We start from the raw sequence: 15,752 nt of genomic DNA on the forward strand, positions 1-15,752 counted from the left end.
CTTATATAAGAGACACAATCTAGGAATTTTGAGCTAGGGCTTTGCTGAGTTGGAAAAATAGATATTTTTAGCGGTGACATGAATTGACTATAAATATAGATTGAGAAAAATGCAGTGAACCTCCCTATAGATGCTTTTATTTAAAACTTACTCAGGCCTTAAAAGGTAGTTCATCTGTAATGAGTTCACATTTTGCGGAATGTATTCCTTGGTCAAGAGATTCATTAAATGACTAGCTCTCTCAGGCATCACAAAATGTATGTTTTGAATGCATTCATAATTTAGGACTTTAACAGAAAGTGGTGTAAAAGAACACAAAATATATATTTCTTACTAAGCTAATTTCCTTTATTTCTGGAGTAATAATTAAAAAAAAATGATGATTTAATCAGTTTTGTCAAAGGGTCTGATGTTTGTAAGTGTAAGAATTTTAGGCAAATAGGCAACTAATACAAAACTATTTCTACTCTGAGTCTGACCAATATTGCTGTTCTGTCTCTCTTTCAACCAAAACTACAACATGTAAGCCTTCAACACGTACTGTAGAGTCTGATGACATTTTAAAAAGGAAGTCATTAGTCTTTTATATAAGTTGCATTTTATTCTATGTCTTTGCCCAATAATAGGTTTCTAATAATGTACTAAAGACAATAAATTAAAAGAGCATTTTCGGTTTCCAGAATTTTAGTCTTTTTTGGAATTGCCCAATCCTATGCTTTTAGGAGGCAGTGCTTAAAGACTGACCAGCACTGATGGACACCAATGCCTTCAAAAGCAGTTTCCCAGGGGACCTTGCTAACTAGTTCCCTAAGCAGCCTGAATGGTAAAGCATTCTGCTGGGAGAGTTTTCATGTCTTGCTTATGAGCTGTTGCAAGATGACTTTGCACTAATGTTTTAGTTCCTGTATCTGGTGGCACAAATTGAATGTTGTGAGTAGTTTTATTCTCCCTCCTTTAATTTCCATATTTAATGCTGGGTGGCTAACATAATGGTAGTTTTATCTCTTTATTAATGTCAGAGATCACAGCTGGACATTCAAATTAGACATTAGGGGAAAAAAAAAAAAAAAAAAAAAAATCCACTAGAAAAGTTGCAGAATACACTTGGAGATTTTCAAGCCTTTTCTAGACAAAGCCACAGCTGGCCTTTTCTGCGGCTGGCTATAGTCCTGTTTTAAGTAGGAAGTGACCTATACGACATTCATAGTGCTCCCAACCATCATTTCTGTCATACCCTGATAATGCTGTAGCTCAGTAAGACAGAAAAGGTAAAGAGAGTTGGCTTCAATCACCTTGTATATCTATATATAAGCATCCCAGAGAATGTTGGTTTTTAGACTTTTTAATATCTAGGAAAATTTCTACGTCACACCAATATACTATACTAAAGAGATACAATGATGAGAAAGTTAAACAATCTGAGATGTAGGTGATGGATTTTAGAGCTACATCAGAAACCTCAGTATCTGTTTTTGTGGCTTATTTTCATCTGATAAGGTTTCCAACATTGCTTGCTCTGGGCTGTAAATTGCGTTTTTGAGATCTGAGTCAAACATCACAGCCTAGGCAGGACAAAAAAGCATTGTGCTCTAAGGGTTTTTCTGGAGGTCTCTGAATCATGTATATCACTGTATTACAAGCAGAGTTGTTCATGGTCAACGTTACACAACTGGCATGTGTTAGTGGAGTTATAACTGATATACCTGTTTTATTTTCTTTTTTATTATTTATTTTTTATTTTTTCCCTATGTTAAGTTCATTGTTTCTTCTTTACCATAGGCCAACACTTGTTATTCCTATGAACAATTTGCCAGAGAAGTGGAAGCCCCATCTCTGGAAGTGTTTAAGACCAGGTTGGACTGGGATTTGAGCAACCGAGTCTAGTGGAAGGTGTCCCTGACCATGGCCATGGGCTTGGAACTAGATGGTTTTTCAGGTTGCTTCCAACCTAAACTATTCTATGATTCTATATCTCAGCATAACTTATACAGTTACTAAAGAGCACTGCATAGTGCTTCTGTTCTTACATTTTCACATATCACCAATGCAAGCACACCCACCAGCAAAACTATTTAAATTATACAGTCTTCTTAAGTGTCTTAACCCAAGTAAACATACCTTGTTGCATTGAGATTTATCAGTGAATGTAGGAAAAGAATCATTTCCCTCTTATATTCTCTTTAATAATGATAAAGTAAAAGTGATGATAGGTTAAACTTGAAATAGTAGTGGTATCTTACAGGAATCTGCAGCAAATGAAATGGATGTTATTATACAGAATGGCTGAGAAATATCAAGTGTTTAGGTAGAAATTAAAAACACCCACAAATAGCATTCATCATATTTTGGTCTTAATGGGAATGAAGACGTGTATGCTAATGCTTTTTTGCTATTCAGATAAATACAGCTAGCAGTGATAAATGAGTAAAGTTAATACTTTGCAGCATGACATCCTTATTGTACTTTGCATTTCATTTTTTTTTTTCTTTTTGATACAAATAAATTCTATTACTTAGCCCTGTCTACTTAAATGAAAGATAAATTTTTCTTCAAGATTGGGCAGATCAAGACCATAAAATATTAATGATGAAAGCTTGGGGAATTAAATGTGTCTGTGACAATAGGTTTATTTTGTTGGCAGAGCTTTCTTAGTCTAACCTATTTCTTTTGCCTGATCTCCACCAGAAATGATATACTGGAAAAAAAAAAAAAAAAAAAAAAAAAAGGCTGTTCAGATTATATATATATATTTCCAGGACAGATTGGTTTGGTTTGATTGTTTGTTTTAATGATGCAAGTTTATTTAGTGTCTTTATAAATTTTGTTGCACACTTTCGTTATTCAAAATCAGACCTGTTTACCAGTCTGCATCTTCCTTTTATTTCACCTTGTATCACACTACTCTGCAGAATGTTATTCCTCACGTGGAGCTAGAAGAATAGAAAGAAGAGTGGAGAAAGAATATGATATTTTCACTTGTAGTCTTGTACCATAACAGGGAAAGGATCCTTAACAGGCTAGTTGCCATGATGATTACAATATGTGGTGTGGAAGCTGAGACTTTTAGGTTTTGACTATATTTGTGAGTGGAGGGTAGAGAGGAAAATGGGAAGTGATCATGCCCTCTCCCTTTCCAATATATATATTCTGGACATATATATATATATATAATTCTACATGGCTGGGGCTTGCTTGATCCAAACTTCTGTCCCAAAGACAAGAGGACTGAGTGAACCCTTTCTTTCGTTGAGGGATATATTATTTTATCTTCCTTATTGCTCTACCTCAAACGTCCTGATATGTGTCTTCATTAGTTAGCTGCCGTTAACATGGTTTAATTTTAAAACAAACAAACAAACAAAAAACTATTTGGCTAATGAGGCAGACAAAATTTTCAGATAATGTTAATCTGTGCAGGTTAAATGCTAATGATTTTAATGAATTATCTGGGTAGCAACATGTACAGGAACAGGTATGCTGACTCTGCAGTGAAGAATAAATGGAATTATATAAGAAGAGCTCAGGATAAAAGTCCATGAACAACAAGAGGATGTCTCTATCAGTAGTTTGTGACTAGTTAGCCAAAATTATTTAACCAATCCCTATTTCACAGAATCACAGAATTATTTAGGTTGGAAGAGACCTCCAAGATCACTGAGTCCAATCTCTGACCTAACACTAACAAGTCGTCCACTAAACCATATCACTAAGCTCTACATCTAAATGGCTTTTAAAGACTTCCAGGGGTGGTGACTGAACCACTTCCCTGGGCAGCCTATTCCAGTGACTAACAACCCGTTCAGTAAAGAAGTTCCTCCTAATATTCAACCTAAACCTCCCCTGATGCAACTTTAGCCCATTCCCCCTCATCCTGTCACAAGGCACGAGGGAGAATAGACCAGCCCCCACCTTGCTACAGCCTCCTTTAAGGTACCTTTAAAGTGCAATAAGGTCGCCCCTGAACCTCCTCCTATTCTCCAGACTGAACAATCCCAGCTCCCTCAGCCACTCCTCGTAAGACTTGTTCTTCAGACCCCTCACCAGCTTTGTTACCCTTCTCTGGACTCACTTGAGCACCTCAATGTCCTTCTTATAGCAAGGGGCCCAAAACTGAACACAGTACTCAAGATGCAGCCTCACCAGAGCCGAGTACAGGGGGACAATCACTTCCTTAGTCTTGCTGGCCGCACTGTTTCCTATGCAAGCCAGGATGCTGTTGGCCTTCTTGGCCATCTGAGCACACTGCTGGCTCGTATTCAGCTGACTATCAACCAATACTCCCAGGTCCTTCTCTGCCAGGTAGCTTTCTAATCCCTCATCTCCCAGCCTGTAGCGCTGCTTGGGGTTGTTACGCCCCAGGTGCAGGACCCGGCACTTGGCCTTGTTGAACTTCATACAGCTGACCTCAACCCATCGGTGCAGCCTATCCAGATTCTCCTGCAGAGCCTTCCTACCCTTGAGCAGATCAACACACACACCTAGCTTGGTGTCATCTGCAAACTTACTGAGCGTGCACTTGATCCCCTCATCCAGATCATTGATAAATATATTAAAGAGAACTGGCCCCAGTACTGAGCCCTGGGGGACTTCACTAGTGACCAGCCTCCAACTGGATTGGACTCCATTCACCACAATTCTTTGGTCCCGGCTATCCAGCCAGTTTTTAACCCAACAAAGCATACACCAGTCCAAGCCATGAGCAGCCAGTTTCTTGAGGAGAATGTTGTGGGGAACAGTGTCAAAAGCCTTACTGAAATCAAGGTAGACCACATCCACAGCCTTTCCCTCATCCACTAAGCATTTCACTCTGTCATAAGGAGATCAGGTTCGTCAAGCAGGACATGCCTTTCATAAAGCCATTCTGACTAGGTCTGATTGCCTGCTTGCCCTGTAAGTGCCGCATGATGACGCTCAAGATAATCTGCTCCATGAGCTTCCCTGGTACTGAGGTCAAACTAACAGGCCTATAGTTTCCCGGGTCTACCATCTGGCCCTTCTTGTAGATGGGCATCACGTTTGCTATCCGCCAGTCGACTGGGACCTCCCCTGATAGCCAGGACTGCCGATAAATGATGGAAAGCGGCTTGGCCAGCTCTTCCACCAGTTCTCTCAGAACCCTTGCGTGGATCCATCCAGCCCCATCGACTTGCAAACATCCAAATGCTGTAGCAGGTCACCAACCATTTCCTCGTGGATTGTGAGGGCCACATTCTGCTCCCCATCCCCTTCCACCAGCTCAGGGTACTGGGTATCCAGAGAACAACTAGTCTTGCCACTAAAGACTGAGGCAAAGAAGGCATTAAGCACCTCAGCCTTTTCTTCATCTCTTGTAACTAAGTTTCCCCCTGCATCCAGTAAAGGATGGAGATTCTCCTTAGTCCTCCTTTTTGTGTTGATGTATTTATAAAAATATTTTTTGTTATCTTTAACAACAGTAGCCAGAATGAGCTCCAGATGAGCTTTGGCCTTTCTGATTTTGTCCCTGCACAGCCTCGCAACATCCTTATAGTCCTCCTGAGTGGCCTGCCCTCTTTTCCAAAGATTATAAACCCTTTTTTTTTTCTCCTAAGCTCAAGCTACAACTCTCTGTTCTGCCAGGCCGGTCTTCTTCCATGTCGGCTTGTCTTTGGGCATGTGGGGACAGACCTCTCCTGTGCCATTAAGATTTCTTTCTTGAAGAGTGCCCAACCTTCCTGGACTCCTCTGCCCTTCAGAACCACCTCCCAAGGGACTCTGCCAACCAGTGTCCTGAACAGTTCAAAGTCAGCCCTCCAAAAGTCCAATATAGTGGTCTTACTGGTCCCCTTCCAGACTTTGCCCAGTATAGAGAACTCTACCATTTTGTGGTCACTCTGCCCAAGAGAGCTCCCAACCACCACTTCTCCCACCAGTCCTTCTCTGTTAGTGAACAAAAGGTCCAGCAGGGCACCTGCCCTGGTAGGCTCACTAACCAGCTGCCTCAGGAAGCATCTTCCATGCTCTACAGAAACCTCCTGGACTGCTTTCTCTGGGCTGTGTTGTGCTTCCAGGATATGTCTGGGAAGTTGAAGTCCCCCACGAGAACAAGCGCTGACAATTTCGCAACTTCTGCCAGCTGCCTGTAGAAAGCCTCATCTGTCTCCTCAACCTGGTTTGGGGGGTCTATAACAGACCCCCATCAGGATGCCTGTCTTGTTGGCCTTCCCACTGATCTCAACCTTATCATTCCCATCCTCAAGTTTCACAACATCAAAACTGGAGCCACACCACCACCCATTCCGTACTGCCTGTCTCTTCTGAAGAGCCTATAGCCAGACATTGCAGCACTCCAGTCATGAGAGTGGTCTCACCACGTTTCCATGATTGCAACCAAGTCATAAACTGCCTGCTGCACCATGTCTTCCAGCTCCTCTTGTTTGTTACCCATGCATTAGTGCAGTTACCCATGCATTAGTGTAGATGCACTTCAGTTGGGCCATTGTCTTCTCCCTCAGCCTTGCCATTGTTCCCCCTGGTACACATCCAACTAGCTTTATTTCAGCCCCGTCCCCCTTCTTATCTAGTTTAAAGCCCTCTCAATGAGCCCTGCCAGCTCTTGGGCTAGGATCCGTTTTCCCCTTGGAGACAGTTGGGACCTGTCTGCAGCCATCAGGCTGGGTGCTGAATAAAGTGTCCCATGGTCAAAAAAAAAATAAATAAAAATAAATAAATAAAAAAAAATCTGTGTTGGCACCAGCCTCTGAGCCACGTGTTTATCAGGTGAGCTTTCCATGTCCTCTCTGTACCCCTTCCTGCCACTGTAGGGATGGACAAAAACACCAACTGTACTCCTGCTCCATCCGCTAACTGTCCCAGTCCCCTGAAGTCCTGTTTGATAGCCTTCAGGCTTCTCTCTTCAGTATTATCACTGCCAGCCTGGACTATCAATAGTGGATAGTAATCAGATGGGCAAACGAGGTTGAGGAGCTTTCTGGCAACATCCCTGACCCTGGCCCCAGGGAGGCAGTAGACTTCCCTATGGGTTGGGTCAGGTGGACAAATAGGGCCCTCTGTTCCCCTGAGAAGGGAGTTGCCTACGATTACCCTTCTTTCCTTCTTGGTGGAGCCAGTCATGAGGTGTGGAATGGAATTCCTTGCCCTAGGCATCCTCCTGTGTAAACTTTCTACCACATCCTCACCCACTGGTCTCAAGCTCCAGGGCCTCAAATCTATTGTTTATGGGCACCTGGGAAGGTGGGGCTGGTGGGGATAGGGGAGGGGGGGTTGGGAGCGAGGGGGTTTGCCTGCAACATTGAGCACGGACCTGTCTCCGTTCCTCCTTAACTCCTAGTTCCCCACCCTCTGTCCAACAGTGACAGGGTAGGGGATCCATCCCTATTCGGGGAGTCTCATCCCAGTGCCTCTCCTTCAGGTTTGCAGGGAGTTGCCTCAGCAGTCTATCTCCCTCTCACTCTTCCTGATGGCCCTTAACCTCTCCACCTCCTAAAATTTGTAAATTTTTATTTGTTCTGAAGAAAAGTTATGCTATAATAAAGTATTATGTATTATAATCTAAAGAGTCATGGTGAATGAAGCTTAATCCAGTTGGAGGCTGGTCACTAGTGGTGTCTCCCCGGGCTCAGCACTGGGGCCAGTTCTCTTCAATATCTTTATCAATGATCTGGACAAGGAGATCAAGTGCACCCTCAGTAAGTTTGCAGATGACATCAAGTTAGGTGCAAGTATTGATCTGCTCAAGGGCAGGACGGCTCTGCAAAGGGATCTGGATAGGGTGGACCAATGGGTCAAGGCCAACTCTATGAAGTTCAACAAGGCTAAGTGCTGGGTCCTGCACTTGGGGCACAACAACCCTATGCAATGCTACCAGCAAGTAAGCCAGTAAGAGTGGCTGGAAAGCTGCCTAGGGCAAAAGGGTTTGGGAGTATTTCACAGAATCACAGAATCACAGGTTGGAAGAGACCTCCAAGATCATCTAGTCCAACCTCTGACCTAACACTAACAAGTCTTCCAATTTGTGGACAGATAACTGAATATGAGCCAGCAGTTTGCTCAGGTGGCCAAGAAGGCCAACAGCATCCTGGCTTGTATCAGAAATAGTGTGGCCAGCAGGAGAAGTGATTGTTTCTTGGTACTCAGCTCTGGTGAGGCTGCACCTTGAATACTGTGTTCATTTTGGAACCCTTCAGTACAGGAAGGACATTGAGTTGCTGGAATGTGTCCAAACACGGGCAACAAAGCTGGTGAAGCGTACAGAGAACAAGTCCTGTGAGGAGGAGCTAAGGGACATGGGGTTGTTTAGCTTGGAGAAAAGAAGGCTCAGGGGTGTCCTGGTTTCAGTTAGGACAGTTATTTTCCCTCCTAGTAGCTGGTAGGGTGCTATGTTTTGGATTAGGATGAGAAGAGTGCTGATAACATGCTGATGTTTTAATTGCTGCAAAGCACTGCTTATACTAAGCCAAGGACTTTTCCAGTTCTCACTCTGTCCTGCCAGCGGGCAGGCTGGGGGTGCAGCAAGAGCTGGGAGGGGACAGACCCAGGACAGCTGACCCAAAGTGGCCAAAGGGGTATTCCATACCATCTGACGTCATGCTGAACCATATATAGGGGTGGCTAGCCAGGGTGGGGGGGTCCGGCTGCTCGGGGTTGGGCTGGGCATCGGTCAGCAGGTGGTGAGTAATTGCATTGTGCATCACTTGTTTGTACATATTATTATTATTATCATTATTATTTTCTATCTTAATAAACTGTCTTTATCTCAACTCACAGGCTTTACTTTCCCGTTTCTCTCCCCCATCCCAGAGAGGGAGGGGGGAGGGTGAGCGAACGGCTGTGTGGTGTTTAGCTGCCAGCCGGGTTAAACCACAACAAGGGGAGACCTTATTGTACTTAACAATTACCTCAAAAGAGGTTGTAGTGAGGTGGAGGTTTAGATATTCTCCCAAACACCAAGTGTTAAGACGAGGAAATGTCCTGAAGTTGCACCAGGGGATGTTTAGGTTGGTTATTAGGAAAAAAAAAAAAATACTGAAAGTATTGTGTGTCATTGAAATAGGCTGCCCAGGGAAGCAGTTGAGTCACCATCCCTGGAGGTCTTCAAGAAACATGTAGATTGGAATTTAGTAGCATGGTTTAGTGGTGAACTTATCAGTACTAGGTTAAAGGTTGGACTAGGTCTTTTCCAGCCTGAATGATCCGTTGATTCTATGATATTACAATAAAGCGTTATGTATTATCAGTATGTTTATTTAGGAAGTAAAATTAAATAAAATGACCCAGTACATATTAAATCAAAACCATACCATAGTATAGATGGCACAATACAGTTCTTGCATTGCCTTTAGTCTGAGCTGGACAATTATTTTCTAATATAGAAGCCACTACAAACTGCTTCTTGCTAGAAGATATATAGATATGCAAATATTGTTAAAATAGGTCTCCCTCCTCTTGCACGGCTGATACAGAAGAAAAATTAATAGCACATAATCAGAATGCAAAATTAGGTCTTACATATTTTTTTTCATCCTTTGTTTGTATAGCTAGGTTAATCTATCTAGGTCACACAATTTCCATGGAAGATTAGCACATTATGTTCATTATTTTATGCAACAAATTGTTCTAGAGAATCTAAAAATTATGATAATGTGGACTTTTACATCCTTGTTAAATTAATTGTATATGAATGGGACATTCTTGTTTTTTTCTCCTCCTACTTGATCACACTTCTTAACATGCATTTGCTATTGCCATATTATTTTGTTTACTACTGTGATGGGATTTTATCAATCTACTTCCAATAATATTTGATAAAAATTGTTTTGCTCTCCTAGACCCTTCAGAAATTACACTGAGATTCCAAAGGCAGGCATCATCTCACCTAATTTATTGTCTTCTAAAAGTGGAAAGAATAAATAAATTTTGCATATTCATAGTGCCTTTCTTAAATAAAATTAAATTCTCAAACCTCATTGCTAAATATATATTTCTACCAAAAATATGAACCCACGATCTCATGATCTTCTAGTCCAGACTGCCTCAAACTTGTTATCCAATATTGTCTCCTTTAATAAAATAAGGATAGTCCTGAAGTCACTGGGGCATACCCAGAAGGTTCCAGAGCTGCAGTTTGTTTTTTTTTTTGTTTTTTTTTTTTTTTTTGGCCAGTACAGTATCTTCCCCTGTTTGCTGATGTTGGTTCACTGAGATTATTTCACACAGAGACAGAGCTACAAGGAGTAAGGAGTTTCTGATAGGAAATATTGGAAAATAAATATAAGTCTCAAGGAGACTCAACATTTTGTAAAGACATAAGATTCCTTTTGAGATGACCACTAATGATACTGTACAACAGGTTTGTCCTGTGTCCAGTGTGCTTCACAGATCAGAGGTAAGGTGTCAGTGGAGGACTAGAACATAAGCCCATAAAGTCTATTTCTCATTCCTATCTTTCTCTCAATTTTTCTACCTCATTGTTGGTTTATCAAGAGGAAGAGAAGATTTCCTTTTACTCTAATATTTTGAACTACTATCAGAATTTTGAGCTACATCTTAGCACGATAGAAAAATATCTCCCATACCCCATGAATTATGAGTTATTTTCTTGGGTAAAATCATGTACCTTCATAAAGAAGTTCTGCTTTTCATTCAACCTCAAAGCTTATTCATTCCAGAAATGCAAAACAGTGTTTGAGAAAAAGGACATAATTGTTCCTTATACTATAGAACTGGATCAAACTGAAAACTGAGCTCACACATCATTTGCAGATTTTCTCTTATTTTGACACAATTTTCCCACTTCTTAATATACATTTTTAATGAATGATTTTAGTTATTGTATTCTATAAAAATGTGAAGATGTTTAGAAAAAAAGTATAGTACAAGTAGGAGGCTTACAAGCCAACATATGCAAATAAGAAAGTGTTGATAGTTTATGAAGTTTTCTGAGCACAAGGAATGAGAGGTCTTCTGAAAAAAACTCAGAAATTATTACCTTTTTATAAACTCATAAAAAAGTGGAAAACATTTGACAATTGTAGTTTTCTGGAGAAAACACTATAGACATTTTTCCCTTCTATGTACTCAAACGAATATAATAATGTTTAGATACCTACTTACTGAACAACTGATCTTTAAGGTCTCTTTCAGTCCAAACCATTCTATTATTCAATGACAAAGAAATATTTAATAACATCTCTTAGAAAATATCACCAATAAATGGTAAGTATCCCCATGGAACAATTTATAGTTAAGCAAAAGACTAGAAATAAAAACGACGCGTATCCTAAAACAGCTTAATTTCCCGAGTCTTCTCAAAATAAACAAATAAATAAATAAATGTTAGGTTAATTATTCATTGCAAATTATTTTCACAGAAGTATTTCAGAAGCAATTAATTTGTTCTTTCACAGATCACAGACTCACAGAATACTTGTTTGGAAGGGATTTCTGGAGGTCATGTGGTCCACCCCTTGCTCAAGCAGGGACAACAAGAGCAGGTTTTACACATGCTTAAAATTAAAAATGTCCTGTCAGAAATAAGTCTCTACCTTCCAGATTAGTTTCCACCTTTCCTTTGAGTTTTTATATTCGGCAATGTAAAATGTAAAAATACAAGTTGATACTAAGCAGAAACATAGGTTTCCGGTATTTTAATTTCACAAGCTACTGTTGTGTTGTGAATATATACTTACAGATATGATGCATTGATCTCCAAAATTAGCTATGAAATTGTAAGAATCAAAGGAAATGGTGTAAAGAGATTAAGTTTTATGTAATTAGAGGCAAATACTTTATCTAATAATTTAATTATGACATACAATAAGTAAATAAAGAATAATGCAACAAAGATGATGTCAAAATTTTTGTGCAACAATGATATGAAATGTATTCAAATGATGATTATGTGGATACACAATCTAAATGAGAATAAATACAGAAAGAAGAATGACCAGAAAAAATAAAAAGTAAAGAAAATTTTAAAACAACACTAGTATGGGAAATAATATAACAAATAAATTTACTTAGGCAAACTAAGAAAAAACTTCAAAAAGATCCTGGACAGATGTCCAGGACACCTGCCTGAGCAGGCATTCAGGGTCAGAGGAATGTAATCTTCATGATAAAGTTCTTCATGAAAAATTTCTTTATCATCTTAATAATAATATGAAATATGCTATTCTATGCAACAAATACTACTCTATACTCTGTGTAATAATATTTTATGACTTGGTCTTAATTCAAAAAGCTTTTTTTTATATATATGATTTGTTTATGGAAAGCTATACTATTCTCTATTTGTACTGTCAGTAAGACCTGATAATCTAATTTCTTAACTTAATAATAATTAAATTATCATAGGCTGCCTGTAACAGTCATGCATTACTATATGGCTTCACAACTTTTTATTTTATTCTCTAATACTTAACATATATTACTTAACATATATTACATATATATTACTTAACATATATTACATATATACTTAACATATACTCTTTCATAACACCCTAATTGGAATTAAGTAACAGGTTTATAGACTAGTAGAAACAGTTTTATCTGTTTGTCCAAAGTTTCCATGTTAATGAACACTCGGTTCAAAAGCTGAGTCTGAGCAAAGATGTCTGACCTTCCTAGCTGCTCACATTGGTTAAATGTCTTTTTAGGAGGAAGAAAACTTTATTCTTTTTCTGTTAGCATTTGAACATACATTGGGAGAAGGGTCAAGAATAAAGCTGAGGTGGTGGAGGAAGTCAGACAAAGATAGCAAGGGCTTGGGTACACTAATGGGAAACAGATGCATAGAATGGTCTTGGAGATGATAATGGAAAAGATTTTTTCAAAGGAAACCGAAGTGATTGTGCAAAGTCTCTTACAAGCAGGAGCTACTATATACTGTTAATCCAAGAGAAATCCTGAAAGGAAGGGTCCATCTTTCACACAGAGGTTTCAGCACTGCTTTTTTCCACATTCATTTATTTATATTCTGTCTTGTTTTGAGCTTCTGTGTCTAAGAATAGTTTGATTTTTATTCTAATAAACCTAGCTGGAAATGCTCAAAAACCTCTTGGGTTCTCTGGTATGAGCAGGTCTTTCAGGCTCACCCCAGCAGGTTGTGAAGCAGGGTGTGAAGCTAGCCTAGATGTGTGTACTGCTTCCAGGGTAAACACAGACTGAAAGTCACTGTAAGAAGGTAAGGTAAAGAGTGTTTTTTGTTTGTTTGTTTGTTTTTGTTGTTGTTGTTTGTTTGTTTGTTTGTTTTTGTTGTTGTTTGTTTGTTTGTTTTTGTTGTTGTTTTTGTTTTGTGTTGTTTTGTTTTAAAGAAATATCGAATACATGTTATATTTAAGAGATATGGAAGATATTTTTTCAAGCATATTTTGTGGATATAAAGGCTGAAATATATCTCAAATACCTTGCATGTAAGTACTACATCATCCCTCTAATGTTCTATACAGCTCTAAATGGTCTTCAATCCCTCTACAGTTGTACACAACTCTGCAGTCTTACGTGTGACCATCTTAAGTAGAATATGTTTACTTAATTATGTGTAACTGTACAAGCATAAAAGTATGCATTCAGTTCAGCCTATTATGTCTTTGAATCATTTTTCCTTTGGCTTGTATTGTCAAATTTAATTGTTGTCACAAGACAATCTGGGTTTATATGTGTGATTTTTTTTCTTTCCTACGAGAAAAATCATAGATTCTGAGAAGCAGTATTTTTCTGTCTATTAGCTAAAACATACTGAGATATATTTATATTAATAACCAACAGCACATTCATTTTACTGCTTAACTAGGCAATAAAAATGCACAACAGCATTTAAAGAATAACTTACCATGCTGAATTCTATCATATTTTAGCAATATTTCTCACTATTGCACCTGTTGACACATGTTCCACATTTGGAATTTCTCCCACCATTAAAAAAGTTAGAATATGGAAATAGGCATCAGATCAAAATGAAATGGAAAGATCTAACTATTTAAATAATTGACATTTTTGCACTTCTTTATAAATCATTGTACGCTGTAGGCCAAAAACTATGTTTCATACAGCTTAACAGGAACAGAAATGATAAAAAAGCATGATGTAGCTATGGAACTAGAAATATGGAAAGAAAAACAAAAAAAGATAAAACAAAACAACAACAACAACAACAACAAAAAACACAGAATAAGTATAACCTCTGTTATATTTCTAATAATCTTATTTTCTGCTAATGAAAAATGAATAGGCACAAACTTGCATGTATTGCCCAAACTTGATGGAAATATTGACTTTAGACAATGAACTGTCTAACTTTTCAAGCAGAACATTAAGATGATGTACTGATATGATTAAAGGGAATCCCAGAAAGAAGTCTTTTCATCTATTGATATTACAAGGCTATACTACATTGGTATTGTAGGGTTTTCACTATCAGAAGCCCATTGAAAACGTCAGCTGATGTTTATCTGCAGACCAGATGTATTACAAAGTTACACAGAAAATTTTATATGAGAATCTCAATGGTCATTAGAACTCATTCAATTGTATAAAAATAATATAAATTCTTCTACTTCTCATTCCCACCTAAAATTTTAAAAAAGCTACACATATGCTAAGCAACAATTAGATATTATATCATACTGAGAGCTGATGGCACATAAGGCTATAGTTGTATTCTAACTTTTGACCTCATGTTCTAGAAGTCACTGTTAAGAGCAGGAAGCTGTCACAGCACAATTTCCTTTTGTTGTCTCACAGCTTTTCTTTAAATGTCTATCTCCAAAATTCCATGGCGCACTATTAAAACTACTTCAACCACCAATGTGTAAAAAACCCACAAGAAAATTAAGAAGATTCCAGTACACATTTTGTGTCCCTCGCACTACTATACCTACTTCCATCAAACAATGACAACTAAAAAAGCAGGTAGGAGTGAGAGACAGAATTTTGTGGCATTTCCACCCTTGTTTATTCTCAACAGGAAGTATTTATATAAAATTAATAAATGTTAACTTAGAATGAAAGAAGCCCAGAGCTTGATTTTCAAATTGCAGACAATTTGCCTTTTTCTCTAATTTACTGCAATTATTTTCCTGAGTTGCATATTTCTACTATATAAATCACTAAGTCACCATGTAGCACACGCTTGGCTGCATTTGCAGATATGTTTAGTCCCACTTCCCTCACACACACAACAGCCAGTCAAAAAAACTGTTACCTGAATATCTACAGTAAAAAATATTGATCAATTGTACTGAAAATACTTTCTGAGGATACTGTCTGTGTTTGATGCACTTGTGTCCATGATCTCCAGAGCTTCAATTTAAAAGCATATTCTGACACATCTTGCTGCTAAATAGGTTTTAGGCCATGCATTAGTAGTGGCCTCTCTGACACTCTGTGGGTGTAATGTCTTAGAACATCATTGCTGCTTATCATCCTGTCTCCTGCTTGGCACAAGCACAGCTTTTGGAATCATGATAACACTGTGTGCAAATATGTACCTTTCCCCTTTCAATTGTTGAATGACTGTTTACTTTGTGCCCTGGAATACTGAACACATTTTGGCTTAGCTGGGTTTTATTCACTTATCTTCCAGTGTTTCTTAGTGATTTTTTTTTTTTTTTTTAGGGGGTGGGGGGGGTGGAGGGGAAGAGTGCAGGGAGGTAGGGAACAGGAGATTGTGTGTTCACAGTCCTTGGGTGTGTGAGGGTATCTGGGCCAAAGTCAATGGGGAATTTAAGATATTCACTAATCTCATGAATTTTCCATTTTTCATCAGTTTT

General features: G+C 38.8%; 1 protein-coding gene across 8 annotated transcripts in view; it reads left to right on the top strand.

The window, feature by feature from the left end:
* The window catches only part of MGAT4C (MGAT4 family member C), a 404,287-nt gene that overhangs the window by 364,255 nt on the left and 24,280 nt on the right, over nt 1-15,752 (top strand). For 2 of the 8 annotated variants that reach the window (XM_035337881.1, XM_035337901.1), the window contains one exon: nt 11,385-11,471. The exons of 5 other annotated variants lie outside the window; for them this stretch is intronic. In XM_035337881.1, the coding sequence (XP_035193772.1) occupies nt 11,385-11,471 (87 nt within the window). Of the gene's footprint in view, nt 1-11,384; nt 11,472-14,734; nt 14,893-15,752 lie in introns of those variants that run through there. One more of the 8 variants, XM_035337922.1, reaches the window with a different exon arrangement.

This window comes from Oxyura jamaicensis, chromosome 1 (genome assembly GCF_011077185.1).
Source record: "Oxyura jamaicensis isolate SHBP4307 breed ruddy duck chromosome 1, BPBGC_Ojam_1.0, whole genome shotgun sequence".
In the NCBI taxonomy this organism is placed as follows: Eukaryota; Metazoa; Chordata; class Aves; order Anseriformes; family Anatidae; genus Oxyura; species Oxyura jamaicensis.